This window comes from Petaurus breviceps, unplaced genomic scaffold (assembly GCF_028583685.1).
Source record: "Petaurus breviceps papuanus isolate PSGF00001 unplaced genomic scaffold, PetGlider_PUasm1.0 186, whole genome shotgun sequence".
Classification (NCBI taxonomy): domain Eukaryota; kingdom Metazoa; phylum Chordata; class Mammalia; order Diprotodontia; family Petauridae; genus Petaurus; species Petaurus breviceps.
This window is the reverse complement of record NW_027185798.1, coordinates 18,387,136-18,398,268: the sequence shown is the minus strand read 5'-3', so window position 1 is coordinate 18,398,268 and position 11,133 is coordinate 18,387,136. Positions and strand designations below refer to the sequence as shown.

The window sequence follows — 11,133 nt, the reverse complement described above, 5'->3', positions numbered from 1 at the left end:
TTTTTCAAAAGAGGGAATTGAGTCTCAAAGAGGGAAAGTGAAGTCACAGAAGGAAATAGCAGCAGAGCCAAGACCAGAATTCAGGTCTCTAGTCCCCACACTGTGCTCTTCCCATGCTGCCACCCAGAATTAAATCCTCCTGTAGGCAGGCATTCTTTCTCTCTGTCTCCCACCTGGTGTCTTGGCTTGGGACCTTCGTGGCCCTGAGGTCACGGGAGTCAGCCTTCAGGGAAGAAAGAGTGTTTCTTTTCCTATTAATAAGTGACTGGCCTGGAAGAAACTTGTGTGTGAAGGGGTACTGGGGCTGGGGTGAGGGGTGGCTCCAGTTAAAGTTCACCCCAGGCTATGTTGCAATAGCAGTTTCCAAAATGAGAGTGGGTTGCTTTAAGAAAGGAACAGCTGTAATCTGAAGCCGGCTGGCTGTTGGACTGGGAGGCTGGGGAAAAAAAAAAGGCTAATGTACTTTTTAGAACGAACCCCTCACTGTGTGCAGGCTTGGTCTGACCAAAGTTGAGAGCAAGACCAGCAGGATCTCCAGGTAAGGGAGCGCCCACCCTGTCTAGAACAGAGCAAAGGGCGCTAATGAGAAGTGACCAGAGGAGCCTGCACAGGCAGGAAGGGGGTTTGTATGATGGGGGTCTCAGGAAAGGCTTAGGGAGCAGGCTGGGGGAAGGGACCCTCACAGAAGAGGGGAGCAGCGGCCAGGGCTTGGGCATTTGCAAGAATGGAACGAGTGCTTGCTGGCCATGGCGTTTATGGGAGAAGGGCAGGAATATGGGGCCAGAAAGTGAAGGCCTTGGGTTTTGCAGAGTTTATGCACCCAGATATAAGAGAAGGCTTGGGATGCATCCCAAGACAATGGGAGGCTTAGTGGGGAAAGAGGGAGGTAGAGAGGTAATCCTGACTGGTAACAAGTACTTTACATAGACTGTCTTATCTGAGCTTCACACTTGAAGCAAATCAAAGGCGTTTCCCATCTCCTTTAGGAGAACATGGCTTGGGGAAGGGCTTCCACGTGGAGCAGCAGGAGAGTAAGCCCTTACTGGCACCCCCAGCGCCTCCCTCCCCTGTCCAATACTGACAACATCCAGCTTTCTCTTCCTTTTCAAAATCAGCTGGTGCTGATTTCAAAGACAACTTCCCAGAACTCTAAGCAGCTGTCCAACTGAACTCTGCCTAAGGGGGAACGAGTGGGGGAGGGCGCATGAGTGGGGGAGGGCGCAGCTGGAGCTTGGGCCCTGGCCATCCTCAGTCTCCCTTTCCTGCTTCAGGGTGCCAGCCAAACAATTTCCAGATGTGCTGGAACACAATGCCCCAGTGGGGGCATCGGCCTCCTCCAAAGTAGCACTGCCTCTTGGCTAAGCCTGGGATGTCTGATGTGGGATGCTGGTGAGCCAATGGCCCAGAGATCGCCGCACCCCTTCTGCTCCCCAGGGGGAAGCCACAGTGAAGATTGGATTCAGTGCCAAAGAAAATCTACTGGCTTCCCAGAAACCCCACTGCCTGGCTCTCCCCCATGTTACTTAGGTCTCCAGCCAAGGACGGAAGAGAGGGTGGGTCCCTTGCCAAAAGCCGTAGTTCCCTGGGGGCAGCATGGTGGGGGAACAGCTCCCCTGGTGTGAGGGTGTTTGGCCCCACCCAAAGATCAATCCAGACCCCCTTGGGGTCCCCCTGGAGACCCACCCAGAAAGCAGGAGAGGCCCTTCCCCACGCTGCCTCTTCTGGACCTGGGCCTGGCTTGACCCACTTTGGTACCTTGAGTCTGAAGTGGAAGGAGACTTTGAGAGTTCTGACCAGCTCTGGGTTTTCAAAGGTGGGAGGAATGGAGAACTTAACGTCTGGGTCAGGGCCTTAACTAGGACAGGACAAATGGGGCTTTAACCCAGGGAACAGACTTAGAGGGGAGCTGACTGCTCTGGACTCCTCCTCAGTTTCAGCTTGGCACCCAATTAGCACCGTCTTTTGGACCATACCTATAAGCTTATTAGTATAGGGCTCGATAATGAGGATCCTTCCTCTACCAGTGTAGAACAGTATCTTCTGTACAATATGGAGTCTTAGAGTTTCCTGAGACACTCAGCCAGCATTATCAAGGGTAGGACCTGAACCCAGCTTTTCCTGCTTCCTGAGGCTGGCTCTCTATCCTCTACCTACACTGCTCTTCTAATTAGAAATCAATAGTTAAAATGAGAAGCTATTTGCAGTACAAAAAAGAGAGTCAGCTGTCCTGGGTTCAAATTTTGCCTCAGCCACTATTACTTGTGTGACTTTAGGCTTTAGGGCTGCTAGATAGCACAGGGCCTAGAGTCAGAATGACTCATCTTCCTGAGTTCAAATCTGACCTCAGACACTTACTAGCTGTGTGACCTTGGACAAGTCACTTAACCTGGTTTGCCTCAGTTTCCTTACCTATAAAATGAGCTGGAGAAGGAAATGGCAAACCACTCCAGTGTCTTTGCCAAGAAAACCCCAAATAGTTGGACACAACTGAACAACAATGACCTTGAGTTTCACCTCTTCCTTTGTAAAATGAGGAGGAGGGATTACTAGACTTCGAAAGTCCTTCCATGTCTAGCTCGAGGGGCCTGTGATGAGACTAGGGTGTATTTGCTTCCTTTGGTGGCAGCAGCTCAGGTTGGCCCCTCCCTGAGCCAACCCCAGCTATGTTCTCCCACCATGAGTCTGAGGTCTCCACCCTCAAGCACTGGCTTTCGTCTTTGAAAAGTTGACCCTTAAGCCTCTTCTCCACAGCTTGTCCTGGACATGTTTCCTGACGCTTGCCCAGGGCGCCATAATTAATCTTTGACTCTGCTTTGGATGGGGTATGGTCCAACGGGGGCTGACCTCTCCCAGGCCCCCGAGGAGAGGAAGAATCCTTTCCTTGCACAGGCAGGGGGTCAGGCCCTTCCCCTGTTTCAAGCCTCCATATGGTGCTCAGGGGTTTGTGGGTCTGGGAGGAGAAGTGTTTTCTGTACAACAGGATTTAATTAGAAACACATGTGCCGGCTCCTACTTGTCTTCCCAGCTTGCAGGGAGGTTTGTTAAATACCAGCTGCCTAGTCTGGGTTTGGAGGATGTGGCTTCAGGGTGGGCCCCTGACCTTGGCTTGGCTGGGCTAGGCCAGGCAAGTGAGCTGGACGACACTGAGGCAAGCTGCCCCCATCCCCATCCCCCTAGAGCTCCCAGCTTGCCTGGGTGCCTGGCCCAGCCATTACCCTTAGGATGGGATGGTGCAGAAGGAGATAACAATCTGTTGCTCCTGCCAAACTGGATGACCTTTGTCTGACCATGAAGAGATGTGTTCTGGTGAGGGCAGAGTTCTTGGTCTCAGAACAGCCCCCTGCCCCTCCCACCACCAGGTACACACCAATACTTCTATTTCACAGTCCTTGGGGGAGGGGGGTTTAAAGAGAATCTCCTCTCTACTCCTCCGCTGTCACCCTGGCCAGCATGATGTGGAGGTTACAACCAATCAGCTAAATCATCCATTTGGCTTCATCTGCTCTAGCTTTAGTGGTCCTCTAGTCTGTGAAGGGAATTAGTCTGTGATGAGGAACCCCTTCTTTTTACATATGAGGACACTGAGGCCAAAAAAGGTGAAGAGACCTGTCCAGGGTCACATAGGTAGTCCCACTCGGTTGGAGAGGTTTCGGAATGGTGGACAATGCATTGTCTGAGAACGAGCCTGGCTAAGTGTATAGAAAGCCATCATCCAGATGAATTTCTCAGCTTCAGGGCCCCTCAAAGACTGTCCAGTCACAGGACCAAAAGATGCCAGAGTTGGAAGGGTCCTCAGCAGGCAAGTAGTCCAGCCCTCACTGGAACAGGAATCTCTCCTACCACATTGGCCTGACATGTGGCCCTCCAGCAGTTGCTCAGAGCCCTCCAGTGAGGGGGTGTAATCAATGTTGGTATAAAGAGGGCTCACTTTTCTGGGCCTCAGTTTCCTCATCTGTAAAAGGAGGCAATTGGACTGGGTGACCTCTTCAGTCCTTTACGATTCTAGCTGTAACTGACAGATGGAGAAATGTCTCAGATGGGTCTAGCCAGGGACAGTACTACCCGTGGATGCTTTGGGACTGTTTTTCAGCATGGGGGGAATGATTTCGCCCCTGAGCTGTTCAGTTTCCTTCCTGTCCCAGTCACCAGATTCCAAGGCTTCTTCCAGGGACCTTTTGCTCTCCTCTTGGTGACAGGGTTTGGATCCTCTGAAGCTGCATTTCCCAATACTAAATTGTTCAGTTGGGCGCATCCCTGGATAACAGCCTCTGTTGGCATGAATTCCCAACTGAGAACTGGCTAAGAGGTCCTGTCAGCTCTGGGTGGGGTTCCTCCTTGGGTGGAGTGGGCAGCTGGAAGCCAGAGGAACGTCCGCATTTGTCTTTCGCAGAGAAAAGCTGCTGTGGAGGGACTCTCACTTGGTTGGCCTGCTCATCTTCCTCCGACCCCCTCTTAAAGTGGGCAAGAGTCTGCACAGAAACCTAGAGCCCCAGTGCCCAGCATCTGGCAGAAGAGCTGTGGCCTCTTTGGAGGAATGACCCAATCTTAATGGAAAGAAATCTGGAAATCTCTCTCCTGAGCTCCAGTCCTGTATTATCAAATGCCTGTTAGATGTCTCCATTGGAAGATGGAACAGTGTGGTGTGATAGACAGAGTGCTGGATGTAGAGGGAAGAAACAAGGATTGATTAAGGCCAGGAACTGTGCCAAGTGTTTTACAGGAGGTGCTACTGTGACCCCCATTTTGTAGTTGGAGAAACTGAGGTAGATGGAAGCTAAGTGACTTGCTCAGGGTCTCAGAGCTAAGCTAGTAAGTATCTGAGGCTAGATTTGAACTTGAGTCTTCTGGGGCAGCTAGGTGTCGCAGTGAATAGAGCACCAGCCCTGGAGTCAGGAGGACCTGAGTTCAAATATGTCCTCAGACACTTAACACTTACTAGCTGTGTGACCTTGGGCAAGTCACTTAATCCCAATTGCCCTGCCCTCCCCCTCCAAAAAAAAATAATAAATGACTTCCAGACTCCAAGTCCAGCACTCTATCCACTATAATACCTAACTGCCTCTGAGTCAGGGAGCCCTGGGTTTGAATCTCACTCCTAGCACTTAACCATCTGTTCAACCCTGGGCAAATCACCCATGCTGTCTGGGGTTCAGTTTCCTCATCTACAAACGAAAGGGTTTGGACTTCAGATCTGAAATGTGATCCAACGATCCAGAATTCAACATATCCAAAACAGAACATATCTCTTCCCCAAACCTCTTCCTAACTTTCCCATTTTATTTTAGAGGACACCATGATCCTTCCAGTCCCCCGAGTTAATAACGTCATAGTCATCTCTCTTCTTTCCTCTCCATTCACTGCCCACAATTGAAGTCGCAGTCTTGTCTATTCTACTTTTTACACCCTCTTCTCCAGGCCTTGCCCTGATTTAGGCCTTCACCACCTCTAGCCTGGACTACTTCACTAATCTCTTAATTAGTTGTTTCCACCACCACTCTCCCTAGCTGCCAAAGTTATACACCTAGGCTCTAAATAATGTGAATAATAAATCTCTTGAAGTAGTCACAGTATTTGAATTCACACTGCATATTTCCATTAGGCTGGAACCAATTACCATGTTTTAAACAATTTTAACTTCAAATAGTGCAAATTTGAATACATGAGACCATTTTGGGGGATTAATTATTCACATTAATCAGATCCAAGCTATTTTTTTTTAAAAAGTAATTATACTTTATTTTAACATTCATTTTTTTTAAATTGAGTTTTCAAATTCTCACTTTCCCTCCAACCCTCCCCCCACTCATTGAGAAGTCAAGCAAGATGATATCAATTATACATGTTAAGTCATGCAAAACATATTTCCATATTAGCTATATTGTTTTTTAAAAAGCAAGACAAATCACTTAAGTAAAAATGGTATGCTTTAATCTGCACTCAGAATTCATCACTTCTCTCTTTGGACATAGTATTTTTCTTCACCAGTCCTTTGGAATTATTTTGTATCATTTTATTGATTAGAGTTAACTAAGTCTTTCATTATTGATCATCATTACAATATTGCTATTACTATATTCAATGTTCTTCTGATTCTGCTCACTTCATTTTGCATCAGTTCGTACAAGTCTTTCAAGTTTTTCTGAGACCATTCCCTTTGTTATTTCTTATAGCACAATAGCATTCCATCACAATCATATATGACAACTTGTTCAGCCATTCCCCAATTGATGGGCATCTCTTTACTTTCCAATTCTTTCTCACCACAAAAATAGCTGCTATAACTATTTTTGTACATTTAGTTAGGTCCCCTTCCTTTTTTTTTTTCAATCTCTTTAGGATACAGACAGGAACCTAGCTGTTTTTTAAAGGCACAGGTATGACACTGTCCTGTTCAAGAAGCTTCGAGTGATTAAATTTGAGCCTCTAGACTTGGCATTCAAAGTCTTTCTCACTTTGGTTCTAACCTATCTTTCTAGACTCATTTCATGTTACTTATCTTCATATGCTCTCCATTCCAGCCAGGTATACTTGTTCTCTGTATAAGGCAATCCATTTCCCACCTCCAAGCATTTGCACAGGTTGTTCCCATGCTAAGAATACTTTCTCTCCTTGTGATTTCCTCTTGAAATACCTAACACTCTTCAAGACTTTGCTCAAGTGACATCTTCTATGTGTCTTTTCCTAATATTCCTAATTGTTAGTGCTTCCCCTACCCTAATAACTTTGTATTTACTCTATTTTGTATTTACTTATTTGATCATGTTATCTACTCCTGCCTCCCCCCCACCTCCTAGAATATAAACTCCTTGTGGACTGGGAATGTTTATTTTGTCTTTTTGTTGTCAGCATCATGACATGGTGGATGGTCTCTGTGGTAGGAAGACATGGGTTCAGGTCCTGCCTATGACACATTCTGCTCTATGACCCTTGGGTCAATCATTTACCCTTACAGTGTCCCAAGCACTCTAAGACTAGAAGTAACCAAGTTGATGCCTGCATTATTAAAGGGAGCATCTTCACTGGGAATACCTTGTAACAATGAAATCACACATCAAGTTCTTAGCCCCCCCCCAAAAAAACCTGGCATTTAATAAAATGCTTGAATCAAAAGAGGTAATTGAATTTTTAAAAATTTTTGTTGTTGTGTACTTAAGAAATATCATCAAAGACAAGCATTTCCATGTACATAGAATGACAAAAGAAAATTATACACAAAATGACATATTGATTACATACATCTTACATTTGCAAAAGACCATATTCAAGTAGTAGTATTAACACTTTCCCACCTGCCTTATCTTCTTCTGAATATCCTGTTCTTGTCCATGAATTAAAAAAAAATATTCTGTGAGCTTTAAAAAGTGCTACAATGACCCTATTTTCTTTCTTTTATCTTTTTTTGTTTTCTGGTCTCCCTATTGATCATTCTCTTTTTCTATCTACATTCCCCCCCCCAATTTTTTAAACCTCTTATAAAAAATAAGCATAGTTCAATAAAACAGACCCGCATCTTGGCCATGTCCCAAAATGTATCTGTGTGTGACATATATATACATACATATACATGTTATATATATATATATACACATACATGTGTATACATATAAATTTACCCCTTGAGCCCCAGATTTCGCTGTCAAGGGGTTAGTATCGTGGGTTGTTATCGGTCCTCTGGTATATAGCAGCTGGTTATTGCATTGGCCCAGAATCAAAAAGGACCTAAGAGGCCCACCTGGTCCAATTCCCTCATTTTAACAGATAAAGACTTTGAAGCCCAGGAAAGGTAAGAAGCTTGCCTTTGACTTACATAATGTAACTTAAGAACTCACGTTCTCCAATCTTTCCCTATTGGTTTTTTTTTAATGTCGTAGTGATTCTATTAATTGTTCTCCTGTTTCTGCTTACTTCACTCTGACTCAGTTCATGGAAGTCTCCCTAGGTTTCTCTGAATCCATTCCTTTTGTTGTTTCTTATAGCACAGTAATATCTTATGACCTCCCTCTAGCACAGTCAGTAGGACCATTCCTCAGCTGAGGGGCATCCCACACCCTTCTTTTACTTTCAGTTGTTTTTCACAACACTAAGTGCTCTTTTAAATAGTTTTATACATACGAAGGGGTCCTTTCTCTCTTTCTTTGATCTCTTTGTGGGCATTTGAAACAGTCAATGTAACCCTTGTCACTAGCAATCCACATTGTTGAAGCTTCATCTGTTATCTTTGGTCTTTTAAGCTGAAACGACAAGGTCTAATTCTGGGGTGGGTAACCTGTGGCCTTGAGGCCACATGTGGCCCTCTAGGTCCTCAAGTGTGGTCCTTTGATGGAATCCAAACTTCACAGAACAAATCCCCTTAATAAAAAGATTTGTTCTGTAAAACTTGGACTTGAATAGAAGGAATAGGGTGGAAAGAATAATGGCTCTGGAGTCAGAGGTCCTAGGTGCAAATCCCGTCTCTGACATTTACCAGCAGTGTGACCTTGGGTAAGTCTCTTAACTTCCCTGGGCCTCAGCTTCTTCATCTGTAAAATATTGAATTTGATGGCCTCTGAGGTCCTAGATCTATAATCTCTGACTCATTTGTCTCTGCTGAGAAAAGAGATCAGGATGTGGGAAATCAGAAATCTTGGGGTCCAATCTCATGCTCTAATCACTAGGTAACACTAGAGAACCTGGGTTTGAATCCTGATCCCAGACCTGTGTGACTTTGGACAAGTCACTTAACTCTATTTTTTCATCTATAACATGAAAGTGTTGTACTAGTCCTGGTTCTCAAGTGTGGTCTGTGTGCCTAGGGGTGGATGGATGGGTGGAGGTGAGTCCCAAAGACCCTTTTTTTGGGGGGGGGGTGTCTAAGACATTTAAATTTCTTAATATGGCAAATACTGATAGATAAAACTCACATAAAACTCATTGGAGGCCCTCAATAATATTTAAGAGCATAAAGGGGTCCATTTGAGAAATGGACAATTTTGAAGCCCCCTGCCAGCTCCCAATCTATGATTCTGTGACCTGAGTTCAAATCTTGACTCTGCTGCTTCTGATGTGCGCGACCTCAGGTAAAGCACTGCCCATCTTTGAGTCTCATTTCCCTTTGGTATAAAAAGCAGGGCAGAGTAGGGATTGTACTACATGATCCCTAAAGTCTCAATCCTATAAATCTTCTCTCAAAGCCAATTTTTCGACAGGAAAATGATTTACCAATTCGCCCAAGCTAGACTCTAGGCAGCCTCAGAGATGAGTCTGTCACGTTTCTATGAGCCTGCAGGAACAAAATAGACAATGAGAGAAGTAACAGTACTGTGAACCATCATGCTGTAGTGTACGGGAATAATTAATAAGTAATAACAATAATTTGTTGTCCAGTCATTTCTAACTCTTCGTGACCCCATTTGGGGTTTTCTTGGCAGAGATACTGCAGTGCTTTGCCATTTCCTTCTCCAGCTCATTTCACAAATGAGGAAACAGGCAAACAGGTTGAAGTGACTTGCCCAGGGTCACACAACTATTAAGTGTCTAAGGTCACATTTGAACTCATGTCCTCCTGATTCCAGGGCCTATCCACTATGCCACCTAGTTGCCCTTGTTACATAATAAAAGCTTAAAAAATGCTTCTTGACCAACGATTGATCCAGTCATTCCCAAGTTAAAGGAGCTGCCTAGGGCTGAGCCTGCACCTGACCCCGCACCATGCTCTGCCTAGGGGAGCCCAGGAACCCTAAGGCATCAAACTCTACTGAAACTTCCACCTCTCCACCTTTCCTTTCCCTTACAGGCCCCATGATGAAGACCCTTATGGCATTCCTGTGGGCTATAGCCTTCGTGAGCTATAGCAGCTCCCAGAACACAGCAGGGGCTGAGGTGAGCCAAGAACAGAGCTATGTATGAGTTTGGGGGTGGAGGAGGCTGAGTGAATCTCAGAAGTCTCAGACCGTGGAGAAAGTCCTGGGACATTGGGAGCCTCTGAAAGGGTTTGAGTCCTGTCCTTACTGGGTGATTGTGGATAAATCATTCCACTTCTCCATCTGCAAAGTGAGGATTCTGGTCCTTGTGCTACCACCCACCCCGGAGTACTTCAGAAATTTTAAAGCCGCACACCAGGGAGCATCTCTTTCCTTTGGGACCTCCCCCCCCCGCTTTGTTTTTCTATGAAAGGTGATTGGAAAGCAAAGGAACCGATACACCAGGGCTGTCCTGCCCCTTAGGTAACCCCCTGGCTACAGCGGAGCCAACCCTGCAAAGGGTGCAGAAGAATCTCTTTTTTTCTTTTAAAATACTGTATACGTGCTTTTCTTTTTTTGAACATCACTCTCACTTCCTCGCGCTCCCCTCTCTTTCCAGTAGAATGGTCCTTGTAACAAATAAGTAGAACTAAACAAAATATATCAGCTCGTTAGCCATGTCTGAAAAACACTCCATACCTAGAGACCACCACATCTTTGCCAAGAGGCAAGAAAAATGTTCTGTCCCCGAGTCCTTCCTGAGTGTTGTGGAGTGGAAGGAACACTGGATTTGGAAGGGGGACCTGGGTGTGAATTCTGACTCTCACCTAGTACATCTATGACCCTGGGCTAGGCTCTTCCCATCCTGACGTCAGATTTTCCCTTTGTAAAATGGGGGAATTAGACTAAATAGTTTTTAGAATCCCTAGCCCCTTGAGGTCAGGAACTCTCTCATTGCTGTATTTTAATTCTAAGCACCTGCCACAGAGCTTGGCTCAGTAATCATCTAAATGAATTTTCTCTCTCTCTGTCTCTCTCTCTCTCTCTGTCTCTCTCTCTCCCTCTCCCTCCCTCTTTCTGTCTCTGTATTTCTCTCTCTCTCTGTGTTTCTGTGTCTCTCTCTGTCTCTCCCCCTCCCTCTCTCTGTCTCTCTGTGTTTCTGTCTCTCTCTCTCCCTCTCTCTCTCTCTCTCTCTCTCTCTCTCTCTCTCTCTCTCTCTCTCTCTCTCTCTCTCTCTCTCTTTCTCTCTCTCTCTCTCTCTCTCTCTCTCTCTCTCTCTCTCTCTCTCTCTCTCTCTCTCTCTCTCTCTCTCTCTCTCTCTCTCTCTCTCTCTCTCTCTCTCTCTCTCTCTCTCTCTCTCTCTCTCTCTCTCTCTGTCTCTCTGTCTCTCTCTCTCTCTCTGTCTCTCTCTCTG

At 45.8% G+C, this 11,133-nt stretch overlaps 1 protein-coding gene across 1 annotated transcript in view; it reads left to right on the top strand.

Annotated features, from left to right (window-relative positions):
* The first annotated feature begins 382 nt into the window (after positions 1–382).
* SERPINF1 (serpin family F member 1) overlaps positions 383–11,133 on the top strand; it is a 24,836-nt gene continuing 14,085 nt past the window's right edge. Inside the window, exons 1-2 of the mRNA XM_069089661.1 lie at positions 383–538; positions 9,773–9,858. Of these exons, the coding sequence (XP_068945762.1) occupies positions 9,778–9,858 (81 nt within the window). The 5' untranslated portion in view covers positions 383–538; positions 9,773–9,777. The remainder of the gene's footprint in view (positions 539–9,772; positions 9,859–11,133) is intronic.